The sequence below is a fragment of the Labrus mixtus genome, chromosome 11 (genome assembly GCF_963584025.1).
Source record: "Labrus mixtus chromosome 11, fLabMix1.1, whole genome shotgun sequence".
NCBI classification, from domain to species: domain Eukaryota; kingdom Metazoa; phylum Chordata; class Actinopteri; order Labriformes; family Labridae; genus Labrus; species Labrus mixtus.
Window position 1 is genome coordinate 17,146,014 of NC_083622.1, and position 26,590 is coordinate 17,172,603.

The window sequence follows — 26,590 nt, forward strand, 5'->3', positions numbered from 1 at the left end:
ATCGAGGCATAAACGAGCGAGGCTCAAAGGGGGGCGGGGTCCAGATTTAAGCGCCCTCTCTAAGCTTGTGTGTTATTTATGAGACACACCTACCCTCGTGCCGCACATCAAGGAGAACAAGCTGTTTGTTTTTTTTCTGACAGGTACAAACAGTGGCTCTCTAGTTATTCTATGCTGAGGCAACATCAATGTACATTTGTTTTTTGCTTCAGTATGATGACTATAAGGGAAATGTCAATACACAAAAAGGCCATCACAAATCACTTATTTACTTATTTACTTGTTCAGCTTCCTTGATTACACTTTGCTTTACTCTGTAAGAGCAGTGTTTTCACCTCTGATAATCAGTAAGTCCAGCATGGCTTTTCCAGCCTCCTTGTAATCCAGGGAAAACGTGAGTGTGCCGTTTTTTCAGGCGAGAGGAACGCTTCAGCACGTTGCCTCCCGGCGTACAATAGCTGTCCCAGCTCACGTGTATCAAGCACGGGGAGACCAGGCCTGTCCGCTCGCGGCACTGAATCTGATTTGCTCTGTAAGCTCGTCGCTCCGCCCACGACGTGCGCTCATTGGATAGAATTAGGTCGAATAAACCCGCCCGCTCGGATTCCCCTCATGCATGCTACTGCCGCGTGAGACCAGTTCGAAACACAAAAAGCGCGAGGGCTGTCTTGTCTACTGTACAGCTTCAGAGCACATGCAAAACAAAACTCGCAGCAGGAGTTCACCTGTTTTCATACATGCAAAGGTTGACAAGTGTATAGACGACAGAATACAGTCAACTGAAGCTCAATGTTTCAGTGATTAATTTAGTTCAAATGAACCTTATGCACTAATTATGACACTGAATAGTACAAATTCAGCAAACACGGTCCTATGACCCTTGATTTTCTTACTTTATACAGTATATAGTATTTACTGTGTGTGTGTGTGTGTGTGTGTGTGAGAGAGAGAGAGTCGTCATAATTTATAGTTTGCAAGTCAGATTGATGGATTCTTTTAAGTATATAGGGATGCAAATTCATACTTTAATGTTTTTGATCCCTTTAACATAATATCATGTCTCTCATTAAAGTATTGACATTATTGTATGAAGTGTATCTAAAATACAATTTTAATACCACAGAAAGGGTTGTAGTAGCATTTTCTAAAGTGTAATTGTAAAATTATAGTTCACTCATGTAGTTACTTGCATTGCATTTCACCATATTCATTGATTGTATGAGTGAGATTTGATTGACGCTCAAGCGTTCCGTTTATTTTCTGGCATTAGTCGTATTGTAAACAGCGCACAAGGCACATAATTCAGTCACACAACACTCTACAGTCCACCCCCTATCAGTACAAAATCCATGTGACTGCCACACTCACTAGGACAAGAGTAAAGCATAAATGAGTTGCTTACTGCCACCTAGTGGAGCTTGTGGTGAGAAGTTTTACACAGCAGTTTCTCTCAAGTATGATAATGTTATATATACCAAATTAATCATCACCCTGGACTGCTTCGCCCCTGAAGATCATTAAACCCAAGAACTTCAATATTTATAAATCTAAATAATACAGGACATAAAGCAAAATAAAATTGTAAAACCTCAATACTGTGTTTGGTTACAATTACAAATAACTTGTTCAATTATTAGCAGTTTGTACCATTTTATGGATGATGTAGGTTACTTTAAATGAGACATGAAAAAAACGACTGGTTACACTTAAGGTTTATTCATTGCTGAAATGTAATCAACTACTGACTTCTCAGTAAATAATGTGATAAAAATCTACTAAAACTATAATTTTCCTTTAGAAGAAAAAAAAGGCTTGACAGGGGTATGACCATTTCATATGTGGATAGTGACAAGATGTTATTAAAACATACAAAGAAACAAAAAACAAGGCATGACAGTAAGAATATGATTGCAACCCAGCAAAAAGTAAAACATAGAAGGGGTTAAGTATAATATTGGCAAGAAGACTGATTGGGTTACACACATGAATACATGGAATATTACACTTGTTTCTACTGTGATAGGTCCTTCCTTAAACACACTGTGGATTACTGTAGAAATAATCACTGCTAAAAAGAGCATACAAATTACATGAGATAAACATGTGTCACAGTTCACTTGTTTAGCCTGTTTTAAATCTCTTGGTATAAAAGCTAGGAATATTTTTAAATAAATGAAGTAAAGTGAATATACTAAGCAAGGCTTTTGTAAGTTTCTTCGTTTTGGCAGAAGAGGGATCCTTGTAATGCTAATTACCAGCAACTTGACATTTATTCTATGCATGATTCAATTACTAGGGAATATAGAGCCACTTTCAAATCAGATTTATCACTACAAACTTCTGGGGATATACTGAATAAACCATCACATACTGTAGGAGTGATTTCACAACCTCCGCAAAAAACTTGACCAGAGAACAAACATGCACTGACAAACTATCAACAAAGGTCTTTGTCCCAATGTCCCTATTCCTAAATAATGCACTTTACATTAGTAAAAAATCCTCAGAGCCTCTAAGTGAACAACAACAAGACAGAGTACACATCAGAGACGTTTATCATACAGCAAGAGATGTAGCAGGGATTCTAGTTATGGGGAGAGATACATTAGCAGGTCAAATCACCTAAACTTTTCTGGTAACTGCACAGTGTCAGCCAAGCATTGTCAATGCACTTAAGGGGTTAATGAACCTATGGAAACAGTCACATCTTTTGAAAACATCTTCCAATATAATCTGGAAGAATTTCCGGTGATATCTTATAGAATGTTTTACAGTAGTTGTTAACACACTCATTCTAATAATCAGCAAAATAAATGTCAAATGAGACATGAAGCAAATTCTTCTAAAGGCAGCATAAGCCTTTTCAAGTCCCTTTTTTTTTTTATCACCTTCCCATTTTAGAACTGAAATATCCCTCATGAATGCAACCTGTACCAGATACAATGATGCTCAGTATCTGTATGGTCCCTGAAGGAATGGCACCTCCTCCTGACCCTCGTGGGTCTGACTCTCTCCTGGTCTCTTTGAAAGCTTCAGCCTATTAGCATCTCCTCGCTGCAGTCCTTTCGCCCTGCGGCGGCAAGAAACCTTGTGCCGTTTCAGAAGTGTAGCATTCCAGAAGCGAGTAGAGCAACGTCGGCAGGAGAAAGTCCCTCTGGCACGATGGGAGGCCCGATGGATGAAGGCTGCCAAAGCCCTGTGAGAATGCTTCCCACACACACTGCACCTCAGTCGCTCCAGAGTGGTCAAGCCTCTTTGTCTATGTTTTACTGCCATGTGGACTAGCAATCCTGCTTTGCGTGAAAACACAGAATTGGGGCATTTAGGACAGCCAAAACGTTTCACAGGGACTTTAAGAGACGACAGGATCTGCACCTTCATGCCCCCAGTGTTGACAAGCTTATATCCACCACCACCTGATCCGCCTCCTCGTCGAATTGTCAAACGAAGGGAGCCTTGTTTTTTAGTCAACTGCCCTCTTATTGTACAACTTATCTTCTTTTTTTTGCTTCCGTCGAGTCTTACTAAATTGTTGGATTCCCACTTATTTTCCCTCCAATCTCTCTGGTTGGACTTTTTTTTTTTCTTCTTGTATCGTCTCATGTCATCGTGCATTAATTGGTTGCTGCAGTCAAGGTGTTGATGGGACTGGGCACCTGACTGATGATGAGGATGATGTTGGGAGTGATGATGATGGTGATGCAAATGATGATGTTCAGTGGAGGGCAGTTCCGTGAGGGGCTGGAAAGGGGCTGTGGTGTGAAGCGTACGGCTACGGGATCCAGCTGGATATATGTGCTCTCCTTTCACCCCGGCTGGGGAATGAGGGTGCTGGGGGGGCATTATTGTAGAGTTTGGAGGCAGAGGCTGTGAGTACGATGGAGGGTTAGAGGCTGAAGAATGAGCAGCATCATAAAAGAGAGGAGAGTATCCAGATGGTGGTTGTGGCGGTGCCTGTTGGTGGCTATGAGTGACAACACTGAGACTCTGCGCTCCATGGCCTTCTGCAGAAGGAGCCATTTGCAGGAGGGCATTGGTCGCAGCCTCACTCTCTGATGCTGACTGATTGACATCACTCCCACCTCTGTTATCTCCAGACCCACTGTTGCCTTCTTGTGGGTTGGATGATTCATTGCGGGTCATCCCATGCTGTGATTGCCTATGCCGGGTGAGGCTATTGGAGTAAGCAAATGCTTTCCCACATACCTCACAGCAGAAGAGCTTTTCCCCCCCACCTTCATGAACCGTCTGGTGATGGGCAGTCAAATGAAAGTGATGGCGGAACGACTTCCAGCAGATTGCACACGTGTAAAGTCGAGGGGGAGGGGGTGGCTGTGTTTGGGGTGGTGGAGGCTGTTGCTGGGTGTTGGTATCTTGAGGCTTAACGTCTTGAGAGTAGGAATAATAGGAGGAGGTGCTTGGTGCTGGGTTTTGGCTCCTATCTTGGGCCACGCTACATTGAGGGTTTGGGTTAAAGCTGTTTAGGTTCTCAGGAGCTGGTGTTGTGGGCACCTCTTCCAGCTCCCCTTTCTGATGTAGTTTGCTGTGCCTCCTGAGGCTCTGGGAGTATCCAAACTCTTTCCCACATATGCTGCATTTGTAATTCTTTGCCCCAGAGTGGACTGTTTGATGCTTGCTAAGATGAAAAGCCTCTCTAAAATACTTTCCACAAACATTGCAGTGATGGGGTTTTTCCCCAGTATGAATGCGGTCATGCCGGCGTAGTGTCTCGCGGCGTGCAAACCCCTTACCACAGACACTGCAGAGGTGAGTGCGTGGGAGCCCGCTGGGCCCCATTCTGGGAGTGTATTGCCTACGTTTGGGGGGCTGTCCAGCCACTGCAGGATCTTTCTTAGCTCTAGGTTTGCGGGGACGTTTTGGTTTAGCCGTAGGATTCTGCGGGTTGCTGTTCATAGCCTCCTGGCTCCCACCTCCTCTGAAATTCTTATCCATACCAGAAGTTGTTGAGGGTGAGCCCAGAGGACCCAAACCAAGACCACCTAGTAGACCTCCTATGATGTCTCCCCTATCATCCCCTCTATTTCCACTGTTACTAGCGGCTGTTATAGCAGAGATTGCATTATTGACAGAGCTAGTAACATCATCCTCTGAGTCATCCAGAAGAGAAGAAAGGGGCAGGTGGGGTTGTTGCTGCGGATGGTGGTGCTGGTTGTGGCTCTGTGAGTGTGGATGCAGTGTCGGGGCCAAGGGTGCCTTTCTCAGAGCTGGGCCCGCCATCCCACTTCCACAGGGGGAGGCACCAGAGTAGCATGGAGATGGATTACCTTGAGAACGATGGTCATCATGGTAGCCTGTGTAACGATTCCGAGAGTAGTCAGTGGGGTATTTAGTATCTGTTCTGTCCCTGTCATTTGAATTCCCTCCCCTTCCAGACTGAAACAGACTATCACATCCTAAACCTGATTTTGGTTCTCCTTCCCCAACAATGATTACACCATCTTCTTCCTCAGTTTTCCCATAAATAACCCCTCTATTGCTTTGATAAGTTCCCCCTCCTCCATTACCTCCTCCGCCCCCTCCCCCGACTCTGTCCTCGCCATCAGTTCCTGTCTTGCTGCACCTCTGCTTGGGTCCCCTACCTGGCTTGCCGCAGGTGCCTGAGGCAGCATGGTTGAGTAGAGAGGTGCTCTCACGGAAGGAACGACCACAGGCGGGGCATCGGAATGGCTTTTCCTCATGTATCTTCTCATGGCGGGTCAGTGACTCTCTACGATTAAAAGCCCGAGAACAGGTGGAGCAGCCATATGGGCGAGCTGAAGAGTGTATAACACCATGTTGCAGGAGGTGCCCTTTTTTTTTAAAGCCTTTGCCACAATCTGGGCAATTAAATATTTTGTCTGGGCTAGGACAGGAATTAGATGTGGGTTGAGGAGTTTCTTGTGTCGAATGGGGAAGGCTTGGGTCAGGCTGAGCTTTAATATGAATAGGGTTTGGGCCAGTAGTGGCACTATTGCTAGTACCTGCTGTGGTTGGCTCATGCATGCGCAAATGCCTGCGAAGGCTTGAAAGGTGAGGGAAGCTTTTGGCACAATCTCCACAACTATAAACAGTCTCTGAATCAGACTCTGTGGGATTGGGTTGCATTGAGCTCTGGTTATTAGATTTAGAAAGGTGAGAATCATTAGTAACCAGTACTGAGGCAGCAGTGGAGGAGGGAGCAGAGGAGGAAGAGGAAGAGACAACAGATGAAGATGAAGATGATGAGGCAAGAAGAGATGATGGGTCTCCACCCATATTTGATATACCAACCCCACTCCCAATTAACGCTGGGGGCTGACCATGACTTAACCCAGCTCCATTACTACTAGTGCTAGGGTTACTGCTGTGGCCATGGTTGCTGCTGCTATTATTATCAGATTTTCTCTGAGGCAAATATCCAGCCATAGCTTTCTTCCTCCTGCTGCTACTGCTACCACTGCTACTACTTCCACCGCCACTGTTTTCCCCTTTACCATCATCCTTAGATAAGGATAAATGAAGTGGCAAGGGAAGGGGCAAACCTGCTTCTTGCTGCATTAAAGAAGCTATCTGATTTGACGAAAGTACAGGGATACCCTGGAAGTCAAAGCCTCCAAGTGATGAAGGCTGGGAGCCTGGGTGAAGCGGGTGATGAGGATGAGAATGAGAATGCGGATGAGAAAGGGTGTGAGGTGTAAGTTGTTGCTGTTGCTGTGGAGCCTGCTGTGACTGGGGAGTGGAGTGACCATGTGAGTGAGAAGAATGCAAAGCAGGAGGTGGAGCAAGACTAGTACTAGGCTCCCCGCCTGTCTGACTTAAACCTAACCCTAAATGGTTATGGGTTCCCTGTTGCACAAGAAATTGCTCTAAACTAGCATTAGTAGGCACACCAGAAAGGAAATACTGATTAGCAGCTAACATGCAACTAAATTGTTGGTGAAGGCTACGTGCATCAGATTGGGCCCCAACTAATTGGTGTCCCAATGAGCTGACTGCACTGCTGCTAGAAAGGTTATTAGAGGTGGCCACAGAGGTTGAAGGGGAAGGAGAGGAGGAGGAGGGACCAGATGATACTTGGGGGACAGAGAGGCCAGGATGCAGAGGAGGAGGGGGTGGAGGTGCTGATGTTACTAATCCTCCCAATCCCCCAGCACTCCCACTACTTCCCCCAGCAAAGTGCTCAAAGCGGCCTACACCTGGATGTAACTGCTCCTGTGCTAGTGCTGCCTCAGACGGGTGGAAAGAGCGCAGGAACTGTGGGTAGCCTGAAGAATGACTTGAGCTGCTGCTGCTCATCTTGCTTGACTTTGAACGAGAGCTTTGAGATGAGGAAGGCTGTTGTTGTAAAGGTGGGGGAGGAGGGGCACTCATCTTGGCAAAAATGGAGGCAGAATCAGAAAAGGCGTTACCTCTTGACCCCTGCAGGGGGCCCAAGCCAAGTCCAGACAGAAGAGCTCCAGAAGATTCAGCCTGCTGCTGCTGCTGCTGCTGGAGTTGATGCTGGTGGAGTTGCACTTGCTGTTGATGTTGAAGTTGTCGATCTAAACCGAGGCCTTTGAACTGGTGGGCCTGGTGCCCACTTAACATCTCTATAATGTCCAGATTGTATTTTCCAAATTGGAACATTTCCCACTCACTGGCACATGGGGTTGTAGGGCCAAACCTTCAAAGCAAGGAGCGGCAACAATAATCCAAAGAATGACTCTTGAAAAAAATGCTTTACCCTAAACGGGAAGTTATAATACAATTTTCAAAAACTACTTAAATGTCTTAGATAAAGCGTTTGTCTCTCCAGATGTTTACTTCTGGTGTCCTAGTTCCTGTTGATTATCCACTGCCCACACTCGACTTCCAAAATGAGTGGGTAGCCAGAAAGATGAGTTTATGATCAAAAGGCAAAATGTCTTTAAGACAAGTAAAGGAGTTCCACCTAATTTCAAAATTGCTTTTAAAAGTTTTTTTTTAATGAGAAGCAGTTTAAATGACTTCTTTTTTTCCTGTGAGAGTTACTGCGTTGACATTTCCTTCATCTAAGCAAGATTCCTCATCCTTGTTCAGCCAAGAAGTTCCTTTCGCTGAAAAAAAATCAAAAAAGGATAAAAGTCATAGAGAGGACCAAGACTATATTTCACTTTCCATGGGAAACACCCCCCCCCCCCCCCCCCATTAACTGTTCTTTCACATTACAAAGCAGAGATTTATCCCACTTCATTGCAGCCATTAAGTGTAAAGCTTTTAAATTCATGTACCATTATAAATATATTTTCACAATATGTAAACAATGCCAACTTAAAAAGGTACAATTCAAGTTATTTTGTTACATATAATGATACAATGCCGGGCTTCTTCAATGACTTAATACACATTAACAATCTTCTACTTTATTTTTGTATAACTTACCATTATGTCTCAGGTGCATTAAAGCACATACAGAAATGTTCCATGAATGCAAATTGTTTTTATTAATAGGTTCAAAATGAGGTTCTCAAAAAGGAAAAGTCATTATCAACATAGCTACTGTCAATGCATTGGCTCTTATTTATAGACATCATTCATGAAGGTGGGAGGTAAGAGATGGGAGGTGCTAGACCTTGATTAATAAAGAAAACCACTGAGGAGATTTATACTGAGCTACCAAAGGTTCAGGTAAGGAATAAATAAAAGCAAAAACAACAAACAAAAACAGTTCTGCAAACTTTGGGAAAGGTTTCATAAACTTCACAAATCTGTGGGCACTAACTGAAGACATTAAACACTATTCAAATAAGAATCAACCTCTTCTGCAAATAAACAATTATTTTCACTTACTACTTATTTAAGATTGTTTTTTAGGTTTATTATTTGCAGATAATAATATAGCATACAGGTTATCACTACACTAAACAATTGTTAATTTCATTCTTAGCTGAAAATCAGTGAAATAGTGTAAAGACACTTGTTTGTAATATTGTGTTTAGTTTTACATAGTATTGCTTGTAACATTAGCAATGAGATATCACATAATAGGACAGATGAAAGTAATTTAACACTATCAGGTGCTGTGTAATAAGTAGGTAATAGGTAGGCCAAGGGTATGACTACTGTTAAAATATTAACATGAAAATAGACTAATTCTTTTGAGTTTGTAATTCATATTGAACAGGAGTCATTTTATTGATATGTTTTTGTTGCTCTCTCTTTGTGATACACAGTAAAACAAACCGTACAATTCAAATTATAGCCAACAAAGGGAGAATACAATCTTAAAATGTGCATCATTATTATTATTTTAACTAGATGAAGTCAAATTGTTGTTTAGGTTAACATTTCCCTTTATTCTCCTCCTGGAAGGCAGACGTAAACTGGAAACAGAATAACTCACTTTGCGTCTCGTTTTGCTCACCTTGTAAAATCTTACCGTTTCCTCTAATCGCTGCGATGAATGTAGAGGGAAGTGAGTTCCCTTGGCAGACGAAGAAGATAATCTATCACATGTTTGACAGGCTCTCATTTTAATGTAAATCAGCAATCCTGTTGGAGAAAGGCAGAAATGCTAAATTAACAGATTAAACAGACTCGCTGCAAAATGTAAACATAAGCAGTACACGCAGGCCCAAGTAAAAACGGATGCACTTGAGGTAGCATCCTGTTTTAGTATTGGCATACATTTGGAGGAATAACTAAAACATTGGAAGCGCCTTGCATGCAAAACTTTACGGTTTTTAATGAGCATGATATTTTTTGCACAAGCTCGGCATGTTTAGCCACTCGGCGCCACACGCAGTCTAGAAAAACCCCACACTGCTGCTAACGTTAGCCACCTTTCAAAACCCCACTATATTAAAAAAAAGCACGCCGACCACCGTGAACATTACGATGCTAACGTTAGCATATACATCCGCGTAACCTATACATGGGGCAAATGTTTACCTACGCATCCAGTCGCAAAGCACAGTTGTAGATGGATGAGGCCTGTCACGCCTTCTTCTTACCGCCTAGCCAGCTATCGTCGGCTTTCATTTCTGCGTGCTGTTTTCCAGTCGTTAGCCAGAGCCATTTTCACTGATGCTGAGCTGGGTGAAAGCTTACACCGTCCCCACAACAAATCAACGCCGACGGGCAATGCAGCCGCCTCCTTTCCATTCGGCTACGACAGCTTATGCCGACGGGGAACGTTAGCTAAAGATTTCGACGGACGAGAAAAATGGGGTGGTCGGTGATAATATTTTTTGGGTAAAAAGTGAGTGACGTGTGCTCTCTTTACATTGGTCCTTTCCGGCCCTTGTAATATTTCCGGGTAGCTCTAGCGGGGCTCGCGGGTGGTTGAATAGGGTTTAGGCTCCAGTGTAAAGGAGATCCTCTTTCACTAATATTCATTATCATCATTAACCAATCCACCCTGACAACACTGTCCCACTATATTAAAGTCAGCTTGTCTCAGAAGGAGTCCAACGCTGATGTTTTATGGGCCTATTAGGGAAATGATATCTCAATGCTATGATAGGCTATTTCTTGAAAGTGCATAACATTACATAGGTTTATTTATCTTTTATCCTGTGTCTTATATTTTAGATAGAGGAGGACTAATTGCAGTTATAACGCATTGTGAATTATGACATACAAGTAGGCTAAGCATCCAAATGAATCAGGAGCAGCCTCCAATAAATGTACATGATATAAAGGCATATTCTCAAATATTAGTAAAGTAGGCCCACAATCAGGGGGTCCAGGGTTTATGAACAAGGGTTAATGTCTTTTTAAAACCTGCCAAAATGTCAAACTGTTTCATCTAAGCCAAGTGTATAATAATAATAATAATAATAATAATAATAACTTTATTTATAGAGCACCTTTTAAAAACACAGGTTTACAAAGTGCTTTGACAAACAAGAACAAACTAAACCAAACACAGAAGAACATTAACAACAGCAAGAACATAACAAATGCAAAATACAAAAAATTATTAAATACAATTCAACAGAAAAGAACCCAAAGTGCACAATACCCAACAGACATATAGAACCCGACCGTCACAAGAACCATGATAAGAACCCAGGCAAGACAAGAACCCAACAACACGAGCTGAGACCAAGAGGACCAAAGATTTAAAAAGATGTAAGAAACTAAAAGAGCTGAAAATAAGAAAATATGTAAGGTCAATGATTACATTAGGCTATATTGATGTGGCATTAGTTAATTGTAACAAATAGTACAGGAAAAGGTCAATTTTATTCTGAGCCAATAGGCCTAAATATAACACAAGGTTTAAATGATATAAGGTTTATCAAGGACAAGCATCAATAAGATTTGCAGGTCATTATACTAAGAGTGTGTGATTTCATTTGTGGCCCTTGGTCACAAAACAAAAAACCCATGTAGAACAACTTATAATACTTGAAATGCCATTATGATCACAAGTCACATTTCTCATATTGAGATGGAGAATAAGAGGTGTTTATTTCTAATCTGCCCCGTTCTTCTGTCCCAACAATTAATTGACCAATAATGGTCACTAATGTTTAAAAGTGATCTACCAAAACAAACTGTTTCAATCACCACATCCATGCAGTGATTAAAAGATATTGATGTGAGTTATGACCTGTGTTTTTCTGAAGCTGTAAGAACAGTCACAGTGAACTCAGAAACTAAACCTTTGGCAAACTCGTCATTTTATCATGACACACGTCTTGGATCTGATTCAGTCACTTTAATCCCAGAGATGTGAATCATTTCCTCTCTGATTTGTAAAGATGGTAATCATGATTGGGTATCTTTTACTCATCATACGAGGAAACAGAAAGCATTAATCACACACATACATCTGCATTTTAATTTTTCTTTTCCAGCAAATCTTGTAGTCGTTCTCAGCTACATTCAGTGCCAAGAACTGAGCAAATCATGTGGAAAAAGGGGTTTCACTTTACTAAGCAGAGATATGAGGCATTAATATGCATGGTGACTGGTGCTGGACAGTTCGGGCACCTTATCCATCCATAATACTTTTTTAAAAATGGATATTATTAAAGATATTATTTCTTTACATTTGCATTGAAATATATACGTGCAGACTTTCTCTGTGAGCCGAGGACCTACTGAACCTCCTGGTGGTGAAATGTGTAAATTACAATGATTGTAGAGCATCAGAGGCCATCAATGCTGAAATCAAATGTAATATTTTCTATGCCTTTTGTGTACCTCCTACAAAATAATGTCTCTATGAGTACAATACAGCAGTCTGCGCTTTCATTCAAGCCTTCCTACATCTCAGTGCAATAAATGTATTCACAGGAGGTTTTAAATATGAGCTGCTCTTACCTCAGTGGAAGGACGCAGCAGGAACAAAATGATATAACTCTGCACTTAGATGGCCTAGAGATGTGAATTATATGAAGACAGTCTCACCTTTTCGTTTAATTTAGAGTACAGTCGTCCACTCCCACTGGCACTGTCTTACTGCGGCTTATACAATACCTCACATCCCGGTAATGTGTGATTTTATCATAGACCCAATTTGTGTGCTTACTAACCTACTGAAGACTAAAAGGCTTTTTGTTAATATGGAGCTGTTGTTGCTATTTTGACCCCTTATAAAACACTAATCGGTTTTGTGATTATTTTTAGATACAATTTCATAACACACTGCCTTTTACCAAAGCCACGGGTCTCAAAACTGTGACTGCTTGCACAAACATGTTTTTCTGTATCTGTTATGAGATGCATGTCAGAACAGTCCCGGGCTCCGTCTTTGCTTTTAGTGATTGACACAACTTGGCATATACGTCTAGTCCCCATGCCTTAGGCCATGTCTTAATATTTACAGTCTATGGCCATGTCTCAAATGAAGACTTATTTCTGTTATTCAAATCTGTGACAACATATAGAAAAAGTTCAACCCTGTAGATCAATGTCTAACAAAATAAATGTAATCAATCTGCCGTACACATTTCAAGGTAGGCATACTCTGACTTTATTTATGAATTAACATGTTTTGCTTCTTGACTCCACCACGATTCAAATAGAAATATTGTACTTTTCACTTAGCAAAAGACCAATATGTTTGTCTATAGATTCAATTAACTGATATAGTTAGGTAGATTCGTAGATTAGGATTCAACATAAAATACACATGAGTTTACAAAATATGATGCACTTTTTAATTTACCTGCCAAACAGATGATTTAAAAATGTTAGAATTACTTTCACCACGACAAGCTTTAAAAGAAAATACGTATGACCAATGAGAGCAACTGTAATAATGTTATCATATAATATAGAATACACAATAAAACGCACAGGGATATATATGTCCAATACATACTGTACATTTTAGTAATACTACTACCCTATGAATTAATGTTAGTTCTTTCCACCAAGACTTTGACTCATCACAGCTTTAGCTAATATCAGCTAATCTCCTGCTACAACACAGATGTGCGTCACTGGTTTTTGTTAAAAATACTTTTAACAAGTAAGTTTCACTAGATTACTTTGCAAATGATCTTACTCCTTCTTTTGATCATTTCCCATTTCAATCATAAATCTTTGGTAGATAGTTCTGAGCAGACCAGAAAATGAGGGGTGTTTGCTTCTATGCAGTCATTCCAGATGCAGAGGAACATTTTTTTTCTCCCAAATGTATGAATTAATGGTAATTTCCAACATGACTGCAAAGTATTTAGCACTGTTTACATTTTTTAGAACATTTTTAAAGGTGCCTAAATTCCTCCATTTATTAGGCATCTTAATATATAATTAAGTGAATAATAAATGTATACATTAGAAAGACTATCAGAAACAGAGTATGTGTTTGATAATACTGATAGGTATGTACCAGAGGAGTGGGCATGATTGTTGAGGTTTTAGGTGTCTCAGGTAAAGGAAATAGAGGTGAATTAAATATATAACAGAAAAAGTCAAAACCAGGAATGCAAGAAACATTAAACTGTAAAATTAATGACCAAACATTTTTTCCACCAACTTTATTATACAAATTCCTCGTGTAAGTAACTGTAGTATTCAAGGGGATCAATGCATTGAACAATAACAAAGGGGTCGTTTTTAAATTTATAGACATGAAAATAAATTTCATTTGTGGACGTGGTCCCTGTCCGTACGACATATTGTTCATATATCTTCACATTTCCGGTGGCCATTAACCATCCTCTCTCTCAAAATGAATTCATAATGGTAAAGACACACACCATATTCATTCATTTCTGTCTGGTTACTAGCTTTTGTAGCTCACTCGCCTGTGTGTTAATTCTCAGCTGTGAAAAGAAATCAACCAGTGTCGCCTCTTATAGGGGTCTCTGACAATTGAAAGTCAACAAAATGTTATGAGTTTGGCACTGTACAATTCATTAAATACTAACACATCATTTGTTGAATCCTCAAGTTAATGTCACTTATAATTTTTCTGATTGTACTAGCTATACAAAATACAATACTTGCACAAATTAGATTAACCATTTATGAAATTGTGATCATGAGGTTCAATGGATATGGCTTGTGAGATTTTACAGACTTTGCTACAGACCATTTGTGGCTCTATTAAAAAAATCTAATCTAATACTACTGTACGTCACCTGTCCTATTTCCCTGATAGAGACACTGCGCTCAGGTTTCAGTTACAGTGTCTCTCCAACATTCATCCCATCGGGTCAGGCAACAAACAACACAATGTCTCCAGTGTGGTGACTTTAATAGCTTCCAGCCTGTCCCAATCATATCTATCCCTTCACCAAAACACTGTCATCTACACATCTACGTTTAGAAGGCTGCAGATTCTTTCAATAGATGGTTTTCTACTCAAATGGAAACTTAAGTAATCACTTGAGTTCAAGAAATCATAAGGCCGATGTCTAGGCACAGTACGTACAGCTGGAAAATCGGCCATATCTAAGTGTGGATGACCTTAAAAATCCAGGCAGACTGTAAATGCCTCTCAGTGAAATGGAGCTGGCATGCATCAAGATTCAGAATGTTTTTAAAAACTTGAATTTACAACCTAATGTATGAAAAAAAACAACCAGTCATGAGAATGCTAGTTATCTAAAAACAATAAACACTTAAACCCCACCAAGTAAAAGAACATCACATCATAAGATAATTGTCAATAATAACCATAACAGTTATAATAATTATTAATAATAACACTCCATCATATTCAGAACAACTACATTTAGCACTGTGTATAGGAAGATTGTCCGAATGAAATTTGTTTGCCAGTTTTTTCATCTCTGTAGTCTTTCACATGACTGAACAACAACAAAAAAAAAACAGCGGTAACAAGTTCCTTCTTTGATTTCCATCTGTTGATTTAAAAAAAAAAATCCTCTCTCAGTACAATACCTCCCATTGATCGGTCACACGTTCAGCCGTTCTCGTACCGAATGTAAACCTTGAGGATGTGATACAAAGTAAGTTTGTATCTGGTGCAAATATCAGGGGAAAGATTTGTGCAAAGTTTTGTCTCTGTGATTCTCTTTGAACTGTGCTTAAATTGCTCTTTGTTTTTTTGTACACATTAATACTTAATACATCATGACAATATCAACACTAAATCAAGAGAAAGAGATAGCATTATATAGGGACCAAATATATCACATACTACAGTATAGGATAGGATAGCCCTTAGTATTGATACGCAATGTTATTGATGAAGATTTTTTTTCTCTTTTCTGTTTTTTTTTCCCCCTCATACTGGCTGAAGTGCGATATGATACAGCAAGATCTTCGTCTTGAGGATGGGCAGGGCTTCCCAACCATCCGAGTCTCTACGGCGTTTTGAGCCACACAGGAGAAGGCCTCAGGTCTCCTGACTCAGAGGTGTTTGTTTGGCTTTCTCTGAAGCCGAATCCTTTGACTGTACAAAATATCACTGACTTGTATAATTTGTCACCTGGAGAGAATAATAAAATGGTGATTGTCAGACCAGCTTCCTCTGTGGTATTTTCTTTGTATCTTCATAAATGGCTTTTGAAGGACAGTTGTGTAAGTGCAACCTCTGCGTCACGGTCTTTTCATTTGTGCTCTGTAGAAAACCTTTTGCTCTGTGTACACAACCTACATAAAGAAAGTTGCCCTTTTATTAGTAAACTGAACACATCGGTCTGTTCTGTTAGCTCTTGACTCGTTTAGGTTAATGTCAAGATTTTTTTGAAACAGATGGCTGTATACTTTTTGGTAGCCCATTGTTGTTACGGTTAGGTCCCGATCTAAAGGTGGAAAAATTAGGGGGAAAATAACCCATATTATAATCTACCAACAGTTAACACTTCTGTAGTGTAGCAGTGATCAGAGTGTGAGTCCCTGTGGGGATTTGATCTAAGGTCACATGGAAAACTAGGCAACCCAGGCGTCAGAGTGGTAATGTGGGTACGTCCCCAAGTTTAAATCGGGCGCGGAGACCTGCCAATGGTGTCAGGCTGCTGAGTCCCGGTTAGAAAACAGCCCCCACCCATTCAGTCATTTACACAGGAAGCAACAACAACAAAAACAAAAAAAAACAGGTTTGCCTCCCTGTGTCAGGATGAGGTCGGTTCAGTAAATGTCAGATCTCCAAAAACCGCCATCAGGCACACGGTTCATGCAGACTCATCTGGTCCATCAGGCCCTTCAACTATGAGAGTCAGTTTAAGAAATCAGGTTGAAAGTCCAGCAGGTAGTCGGCTAAGTTCTCTATTAAATTCTGTGATAAATAATCCCCATGGTCCTCTTCTTTTTAAACTTTTTTTTTAGTATATACATCTATATATCTTCTTGATCCCTATCTAATATGGCTCCTGAGTACTTTTTAGGAAAAACATATAAAAAACAAAATCATGAGCGACACTTCAGTTGGTTTTGTCTCACCCCCCAGTCAGTCTTTCTGCAAGTAATGGCACTGCTGTTTATGGCAATATGGCAAATTTTCTTACAAAATATGGCTGATGCAGGCTATCACATAAATGATACAGATATGCCCCACCTATATTTTTAATAAAGTATCATATTTAAGCTATTTAATAACAAGATAACACTAATCTGAATAGCCTAAGCACATTGTGTTGTTACCATACTTAATACTTCTAGTTTAATTTTCAGTTGTCAATCTAATATCTAAATGCAGAAGGGTGATCTATTCCCATATCTTTGATGAGAGTTAATTCTATTTTAGGCACTAACCTCACACCGTCACCTCATTTTTACTCCCCGTCCTGATCCCCTGACTCCCCCCTCCACTTCCCCCTGACCCCCCGCCTCCCCCTCCTGGTATGAAATGTAGCTGCTCGATGGTGTTCTGCCTCTTCGCTGCGAAGGCCATCCTCCTCGCGCTGTGGCCCCCTAGTGTTCCTGTTCCCATGACTACACCCGCCCCGGGCACCTCCCCTGCCCAGCCCATGCCCCCGCTCATGTGCCCCGTCATGGCCGTGCTCCTCTCCTGCTCCCGCCCGGATGTGGGATGAGAGTTCATCTTGATCATGTGGTGTCGGTCCAGGGAGGGTGTGGCGCACACATTCTGCTGGGACTGGGCCTTCTGCTGGCGAGGAAGTGTGGGGACAATCCCTCCTGGTGTGTGGGCGTAAGGATCCACGACCCCCATACCGCCACCTCCCATCCTCTCCTCCAAATGGTCTGGGGACATGAGCAGCCGCTCCTGCCTCTCTTCTCTCCTGTCCTGGGGCTTCCTCGTGAGAGTCTGCGTGTTGGAGTTCTTATTGGAGGCAGCCATGGCTTTGTAGTACTGGTGCTGCTGGTTCTTGGATAATCTGGACAGGGTCCCTGTGTTGCCTGGAACGTCACTCATGTTGAGCAGCTGGTCGCTGGACTTGACTTTCCTCGGGGGTTTGGACAGAGTGTCGTAGTTGGGGTTGTACTGCGGCTCTGGGGGATCCAAAGGGTAAGGATTGGGGGTAGGTGAGGCAGGCATGCCAGAAGGTGGTGGCGGGATCCAGGGACGGGCTGCATGCCTTGGAAGGGTTCCTCTCCCACTGAGTGTATAATCTCCTCCCCAGTGGAGATGGTGCTGGGAGGACTGGAGGGCCGGCTGGGCTGTGTGAGGCCTGCGCTTGGTGGTGCAGTAACCGGAAGAGTACTCATCGAGACCTTTCTCTGGAAACCAAAGAAAAACATTTCTGAATTGTTATCACCACCGCAAACAGCATTAGCACATAATGACACATCCTGCACTTTGCCGCAGTGTCAAGAGTGTCACCGTTGTGTCAGTGCTCATGGACCAGCTGCAGAGACAGACATTTCTTAAACATGTACAGTAGGTACATACCGAGGCGTTTAAGTGAGGAGTATCTGTTGAGCTCTGGCTTGGTGGCACTCTCATAGGAAGGCGGCAGCTGAGCCAGGTTGTGCAGGGAGTGGTGGAAGGCAGGCTGGGATTTGGTGTTGTTGTGTTTACTGGAGAGCAGGGTGCCTCCAGCCGCCAGCTGAGCATTGTTCATTCGAGGTGTGCGCTCTGCAGAGACCACAGGGAGAAAAAGCCCCATTTGTTAAATGAGATTTGCTCCTCTGGATATAGCACCCTGCACGTAGCAGTATGTGAATGTTCCAGCATCCACTAGAACACAACATTTTAATCTTATAAAATCATTATTATTGTTGCGATGAATAAGTCTACTTTACCAAATTGAATACGGTAAATGAAGAATTGTGGCATTTACATATTATTTACATATGAGCTCAGCTGTCACCAGCTGCCTTACCGATGGTGGCGGTGTGTTTCGGGCTGGAGCCGGATGAGTGGATGAAATTGTGTTGCAAATTGCCCACTGTAAGTCAAAAGAATAATTGTTCTTTAGCATACAAAGATTGTCTGCTCCAATTCAACTTCACTTACTTTTACATGCACAGAGCTTCTTATATTTTAAATGCACTTATCTCAAAATCCATGTTCACTCTTTGTGTATTTCAGTAATCACAGCATAGTCATTGAAAAAACTGATCAAAAAACAATCTAATTTATGTTGTACATCACCATTGAAGATTATTTTTTTTCCTATAATGCCACATGGTTACAGCCTTGGGACTGGGAAAAAAAATCATTCTTCATGCAGACGTGACAAATACGATGTGTCTGAGCATACAGAGGATGCAGTTACAAAAGCTCTGATTGTGCCTCCGAGTCTTCTATTCACTGATGCAATAAAAAGCCTGAGACGCTCACATCTGTTGTCCTTGCTGGGTAGGCCTGGGGCGTAAAGATTTTTTGGAGCTCTCCCCAGTGTGCCCTGTCCGTCGCCTACAGTCAGAGCCACGCTGTTGTTTCGCTCGTCCTGCTGGACCGGGCTTGACTGGTGCCGCAACATGTCCACCAGGGCTCTGATTATATCACAAGCAAAATGGAAAGAAATTGATAAAAAAATTAGCTTCAACTATCGGCTGTTCACTGACTGTCACGTAGAATTCAGAGTGATAAAACGTGTCTAGCACCTTGAAGTCCTTCTGCTGAGCAATCTTTGTTCTAGGACAAGCAATTTTGTGGTTATAATTTTTGCAAATGTATCATTATAAAAATTGCTCAGATTATTATTTTTTTCAACGGATTGGCTCATATCAGAAAGTGAACAGAAAAACCATGTTTATGCTTCACATGAGGCTGAAGGCCTCTTAGGTTTGAGTGCAATTTATTTAACATTCATCTTGTTTTTTCTCAAAAAAGTTGCTGTATTTGAATTGGATTAGAAGGAATCTTAAAACAACAAAGAGACATTCATCATTAACGTCATTCTTTGTGCACCATCATCACTAAATATCTGTCCAGATGTCTTTTCAAATACTGTAGCCCATGATAGAAAATATCGAAACAGAATCTAATAAAACAGAATCTTTAATACAGAGGTTTCCAGCCACATATTAGTTTAAATCCCAGAGGAATTAACACAGCCATGAATTCCACGGAAGCCACTTGACAAAGATCAAATATGTTTCAGAGGATGACTAATGACAATATTCTGTGGCCAGAATGATGAATCTGGCCCATTCATGGAAGCCTGAAACCCTAATAGCATTACAGTTTTCATACATGCGATAAAGCAACATATACTGGAGTGAAGTTATGAATGCAGCATTGAAAGGGGAGAAAAGAAAAAAGTCTCACCTAGGCATGTTGAGGTCCCTCTGATTGGCTTCCTGCTGCACCTTATTGAAGGCCACCTTGATGCCTACAGCCACAGCCACCATAAACACCACCACACCACCAATGACAAATCCCGTGTTGTGGCTCTGCTGCTTCAAAGGATCAAAGTCCGGGTCAGGACCATGTTCCTCTGATATGATCATGGAGTCTGTCTGCGGCTTGGCCCAGTCTGGAGAGTCGTAGTTCTTGCAGTTGTCCTGGTCCAGCTGCCGGCTCCGATCTGGACAGCAGAAGCGGTAGTGGCAGGTCCCACAGCAGAAGACGAAGGTGTCCTTGGAGCAGTTGAAAGCGCTGTCAAAGTGTCCCATGACGTCATAATAACCCCGACACACATCAATCCATAGATCCATCATGCGAGGTCGAATGGGTGCCACCTGGGCTGCTCCTAAAGGAGGTGCGAGAGCCTCCGCTGACGTCACATTCTTGGGGAACATGACCTGGGGAAGGGGTCTGGGAGGCGTCTCCAGAACTCCCCCTGAGGTTTCTGGAAGTTTCTCAGGAGCTTTCTTCCTGCCTTGCAGAGCAGCGGGCCTGATGTTGGCCTGCATTGCCAGGAGCAGCAGAGAGGGGCTGGGGTCGGTCTGAGGCTGCTCGGTGAACAGCCTACCTGAGTGGTCTACTTGCTGAAGAGGAGGGGGGGACGAAGAGGTGTCCACAGCAGCGGTGAGGAGGGAGAGGAGGGAGAGCAGGGAGACGGCGAAGACTCGGAGATTGGTGGTGGGCGTCATTTTTACATGACTAAGAGACCGAATTTCTGTTGTTCAGTCAATGCAGTTACAATAATGTATCCGCTTTGCAAGTCAACCCACTAGAACAGCATGTGAAATATTCATGTAGCATGTACGACCTGCTAGAATCTGACGATGTATAGTTTCATTCAGTTATGTTTGATGATTAAATCTGAAGCTTGATTTTTTTTCCAGAAACTGTGTACTTATACAGTGTAATATTAGAAAAAGACTGCCAACAGTGGGAAAAAAAAGGACCAACACTGTCAGAATCTCTTGGTAGGTTTTCAATAATTGCTGATAATGGTGTTAAAATTATTTTAATTTACTGCTAGAGAGGAACTCTGAATGCATAATGACTTCATCTTCTGCCCTCAAAAAACACCTCTCAAGTCTAGAACACTGTGCATCTCTGCGAAAAGGACAAATTAAAAACAACAATCTTCATGCTTTTAGTCCTTAATACCTAATCCTCCATGTCCACCTGCACAAAAAAAACAAATATCTGACTTGGTGCTGGATGAAAATATGTTTTTTGCAACCACAAAGGCCAGTGAAAGTTAAACACATAGAGTGTTATTCATTAAGATATGGCAGTCCTAGACATTCCTGTGCTGGACATGGCACTTTAGCAATAATATATGGCCTGTGTTGTATTACGTGTAAACAGTTTGATCTGGTTTGTTTATTCCTGGACAATGTGTTTAGTTTGGCACTTCGTACATTCGGAATTGGCACTTGTTTAAGCTGAAAGCAATTCTTTCTTGGAAAATTGTATGAAATCTATCATTCTTTTTATATATTTTGTGTTTTTTGGCATTGTTAACAATCAAATATAATAAAGACACAGCGTCGCTAATGAAAGCTGTCTATTATTGATGCCAAATTTCGATGAAGATCCATATAACCTTTTGTAGGCACTCGTCACATCTAAAGAAACACCACATACTTTACCTCTATGTTTTTTAAAGTGGGATTATTATGCATCAGTACTCGGCTGGCACAGACAGTTTGTGCGATCAGGCTGGGGGTGATAATGAGGGAGGCTCGGCTTATGTGCAAGAAGACTGTAACAGTTGAAAATCGAGAGTAAGCATAAACCAGCCTGAAATGTTATAGATTTGAAACACTCTGTATTCAGCGTTCAGGCACAAAAAGTTGCCCCTGTCATTCAAATGTAGCTCTAATTAGACATGAACTGAATGGCTTCTCCCTGTGACATGTCTCTCTAAGTAAGATAATTCCTGATTGGTCTCGGAGGTTGAAAGAATATCACTGTTGTTGAGAAATATGTAAATGCGTGAAGTTATTGTGTTGGAGGTGTTGGCAATAATAGACAGAAGCAGATCTGTCTCCCAGAGAAATTATAATTACATGTAATTATCAAAACGTCCCTATCTGTGGCAGAGAATGTAGGCACAGACGGGGGGAGACAGAATGCTGAAATCACCGAGGGCTCCACTTGTTTCAGTTACATGCTCCTCTGACCTTCTGAGGAGGGTTCAGCAGAGGAAAAATGAGCGAGACAAAGCACTGAAGAATTTCTCCTTTGTCGGATATAAATGTTCTGCTTGATTTCCAGAATTGTCCTCAGGGTTTGCACGTCGATAATCAAACCTGGAAGGTCCACTGCAACACAAGTGAGAAACATGATTAGAAAGCAGCTCTGCAACCTCTGTGTGTGCACATTCAGAGTACACATGTGCTGCCATTATTTATTAATTGCATTATGTGAGCAGATGTGTGTATTCTGTGAGGTGGATTAGTGTGTTAGTGTGCCTGTTTGGTTGCAGGAGGAACACGAGAATGGGAGCAGGCAGAGTGATACATGCAGGGACGGGATTTAAATGAGCAAAAAGAGATTGTGGCGAGCGGGGAAGAGCCAGAGGTATAGATGTGCAGAGACGACCGTGAGTGGGAGGGCGGCGTGTGTGGGTGGCACAGAATCAAGTACATTTCTCCCAGCACTTACCAATACAACATCACACAAACAGCACCACTAAACAGAGCTGCAAATACAGTCAATGCCACACACAAGAAGAGCGCTAATAACAACTATTAATCAGATGCTGTTGGATCAGTTAAACGGGTACTATCTGAACTGCAAAAAAAATAAAAAAAATCTTTGCGTGTGTACATTTTTGCATGTGAGAGACTATAGTAGGCATTCTTTAATCCTTGTAGTCTTCTCCTTGCTCCCCTCCTTCTCCTCTTTTCTCCCTCATTCTGCCTTTCTCTCTCTTTCTCAGATTCTGTGCGTGGGTTGAGGCAGCTAACTCTCTCAGAATAGCACTGCAGCTCTGTCTGTGTGTGAGTGAAAGAGGCAGTGAAAGAGAAGGGAAGCAGAATCCAATCTACACCCATTAGACCAACCAGATTTCAAAGTCACATCTGCTGCATGTCTCTTGGTTGGAAAGATGACACTGACGATGTGTGCTTCCTTTCAACTTTCACTGCCAAATTTCGGCTCAGATACCGCTGAAGATGTTCTGGCAGAAAATGTGAAAACTCCCCAGATAAATGTGCAATTACAGCTTTTTAACAATTAATAATATTTAATATATAAATATTAGTAGTAGTAATATTAATAAGTAGAAATTCAGAGGCTTTTATCAGTGTGAAGCCATACGCTTTAAGTCTTATCACATCTTTCAAAGTGTCTCAATATACAAAAGAAGCGCATGTTTTCCCGTGGGGATCTTTATTCTGTGCTGTTGAGGCAATGCAGTAGAACGAGGGGGGAGAGAGAGAGAGAGAGAGAGAGAGAGAGAGAGAGAGAGAAGCTGGGAACCAAAGGGTGAAGGGCACACATTCAGAGCTGTGAAGATGCGTCCCTGAGTTACGTGGCCACTGGAGGGAGAACAAACCGTTTCAACAGACTCAAGCATTTGTATAAAAGCAAATGAAGCAAACGGCGCCCTCACTTTGTGTTAGTGCAGGAAGCCGAGCAGCTGTGCAATACGGTCTGAGCGTGCAACAATTTCAACAGGTGTTTGTTGGAAATGACACAAAATGGCTTCATATTTCTATAGAAATGCTGCTGCAAAACACGCATTGTGATGGGAATCGAGAAGGGCAACCCGTAGAAGAAAAGTCGATGAAAAGAAATGTAATTTAAAAAAAAAAAAAAAGAATGCAGCGTTTGCTTTCCTTTTATCTTTAAAATAAATGCTGCGCAATGACATCGCATCATAAATTAGACAAAGTCTCTTCTGGCTCCGACATTCATTAGGTTAATAAGTTGCAATGAACAAGCATGCAGTTTATGGACATGACTTGCATGTAACAGTGGGCTAAAAGTGCGTGGGTGTATCCGTACCGGTGTGTGTGTGTTTGTGTGTGTACAGTCCGGCTTGGCTGTGTCTTTTCGTGGGTCTTAAAATCAGCCTTTTTTCATAACGTCTTCATTAACCTGAAGTAGTCGATTCAACTGTATAAGTGATGAAAAACATGTCAGCGGCGCACAATGCCCGTGTGGAGATGTTTTTTTCTCTGTGGCGCAGCTTTCATCCAAATGTTTTGTTTGAGAGCCTCCGGCACAACTGATGCGTCCAAACAGATGCCAAACTCGTCTATCACACAGACACACACATGCAATGAAGCTATGGAACAGTTCTTTGTCCGTAATTAATTGCCTGATGTTGCGTGAATAAAAAGGTGCATAATGTCGTGTCTTACCTGTGCGTTGCTCTGGGGTTTGATGCTGGAGAGGAGCGCTGGGAGAGCCTGCGCACTGGATCTCTCTCAGATGGAAGCCTGTTATTGTAGCACAGGATGATCAGGACAGCGTGAACTGTTGCCGGATCTGCCACCTGTTTTGAATGATTTTTTTCCCCCCCTCAACACGCTGCAGTTCTCACTCGCTCTTCTTGGTTTGTCTCCACCCGGCGTCTTTTAATCCTTTATTACGGCAGAAAGAAAACAAAAAAAGACGCGAGCAGCAGACAAATATATCAGTGTCCATAACGAGATGTTCTCAGATTTTCTGAAATATGAGACAATTAAACTAAGCACTACACAAATAAAATGTTTTACAGCAGAAGTTGTAGAGGTAGACTACGTTCCTGGAAAAAAAACGCAGAAATTCAGGGTGCGTAAAGTCACCAAAGAAGAAAAGATTTCACTAATTGAACTTTTCCCCATCTAGAATTGAATGAGCTGGCTGCCTTCATGAATTCCAAGCGAGATATAGGTTACACCGCCTAACTGCGACTGGCCTGACGGAGGTCCGCCGGTGGTGGAGCGCTGTGATTGGTCGCTCAGTCTGGTGCTGATGAGACTCTCAGCTCGCGCTGCTGCTCATGATGATGCTGCTGGTCATTAAGCCCATTCAACTGGTGGCGTTCATGTGTATTCCCCTCCAATTCATTTCCCTCTTTAATTGAATGACCCTGGAGACCTACTTTTTACCAGCTCTGGCAAAAAAAAAAAACATATCGGTCAGGGATTTAGCTACAATGTTCTTCCATCCTAGTAAAAGGCAAGGATGAAACAAAGCTACAAAAATGTCGGGGGAATGATGTACAAATTACAAGCAGCCGGTAAATTCAGCAAAAAAAAAAGGAAAAACCTCCAAGATGCAAAATGTGTGTGTATGTTTTTTTTCTTTGTATGTGTGTGTGTGAGGGAGAGAAAAGAGAGACATGGTTGCCACAGCAACTGTGTCATTATGTTGGTGGCAATTATGAAAGCAATGAAAACGGGGAAGGGGAGAGGATTGGCGCAAAAGCTTTAACACTGGAGCATGAACGAAACTGTCAATTAGACCCAGACCTGCACTGCCAATTCAGAGATTTTGGTAGAGCAGCAGGGACATGTAGAAAACCACACACACACACACACACACACACACACACACACACACACACACACACACACACACACACACACACACACACACACACACACACACACACACACACACACACACACACACACACACACACACACACACAAACAGACACATACAAAAACATCAGAGTGAAGGAAACAGTGTGAGGTTTGTAAGAGATGGAGTTGGCTTCACACAGTTACTGCCTCCTTACAAGCCTTAGATCAGCAGCACATGAATGAAACCAGATTTGGGTCTTTTAGTAAAATTGTTAACAATTATTGTGATGCTTGATTTGACATAGGGCCAAGAAAAGGACTCATAATTAATACCATTGTAGTATCTTCTCAGAATCAGATTGTTGTTGTTCTACAAAAAACAACAGATGAGCATGATTTCCCCTTTACACCTGACCAAGACTGCAACATATCAGATCTATTTCAGATTACTTTAGGTAAACAACAAAGATAAAGGATGTGTTGAGCAGGTGGGGAAGCGTTTCCAAAATGTGCTTTTGGGACGGTGTAAAGGGTTTGGTGAAGCCCCCAGGTGTCTAAGAAAGGCCTGATTATTACCTGCATGGCAGGCTGCTATTTCTACACAGGTGGGTGGGCTGCTGCATGTCTGCAGTAGAGGCTAGTGGAGCCCTTCATTAGACGCTCCACTGACGCTCCACCGGGTGCACTTTCACTCACTGGTTTGCTGGGGTGGATGCAATTACTGATTCCCCCTCATAATGGTTATTTCTTCACTGCAGAACAGGAGAGCACTATAAACAAAATTAAGCGATATTATACGTCACTGAACAGTAAAAGATCCTCAGCGGATATACCGATGCACATACACACTTATTATTGCACAACACTTCACTGTATACCCTGATAAACAATTATGCATATAAATGCCACTCAATCAAGAGCAAATGACTCATTTTTCATTCCA

General features: G+C 41.9%; 2 protein-coding genes and 1 long non-coding RNA gene across 5 annotated transcripts; 1 reads left to right on the top strand and 2 right to left on the bottom strand.

Annotated features, from left to right (window-relative positions):
* Positions 1 to 1,695: 1,695 nt before the first annotated feature.
* On the bottom strand, positions 1,696 to 10,191 carry si:dkeyp-69b9.6 (zinc finger protein 628). Of its 3 annotated transcripts, none has more exons than XM_061050344.1 (4): positions 9,889 to 10,191; positions 9,377 to 9,489; positions 7,389 to 8,054; positions 1,696 to 5,312 (listed from the first exon to the last, which is right to left on the bottom strand). In XM_061050344.1, exons 3-4 carry the CDS (start codon positions 7,603 to 7,605, stop codon positions 2,950 to 2,952), a joined length of 2,580 nt encoding a protein of 859 aa, XP_060906327.1. In that variant the 5' UTR covers positions 7,606 to 8,054; positions 9,377 to 9,489; positions 9,889 to 10,191; the 3' UTR covers positions 1,696 to 2,949. The 3 variants fall into 3 exon arrangements, with proteins under 3 accessions (XP_060906327.1, XP_060906328.1, XP_060906326.1); XM_061050345.1 differs by having other exon boundaries at positions 9,362 to 9,489; XM_061050343.1 differs by lacking the exons at positions 7,389 to 8,054; positions 9,377 to 9,489; positions 9,889 to 10,191 and adding an exon at positions 5,601 to 7,382.
* LOC132983840 (uncharacterized) lies at positions 10,063 to 15,894 on the top strand. The gene is made up of 2 exons (XR_009674882.1): positions 10,063 to 10,198; positions 15,671 to 15,894. It is a non-coding gene; the product is annotated as an uncharacterized LOC132983840 (long non-coding RNA).
* On the bottom strand, positions 13,921 to 25,449 carry LOC132983838 (protein shisa-7). The gene is made up of 6 exons (XM_061050346.1): positions 24,496 to 25,449; positions 20,051 to 22,446; positions 19,118 to 19,272; positions 18,657 to 18,722; positions 18,224 to 18,409; positions 13,921 to 18,051 (listed from the first exon to the last, which is right to left on the bottom strand). The coding sequence occupies exons 2-6, from the start codon at positions 20,815 to 20,817 to the stop codon at positions 17,126 to 17,128; spliced, it is 2,100 nt and encodes a 699-aa protein (XP_060906329.1). The 5' UTR covers positions 20,818 to 22,446; positions 24,496 to 25,449; the 3' UTR covers positions 13,921 to 17,125.
* Positions 25,450 to 26,590: the final 1,141 nt, after the last annotated feature.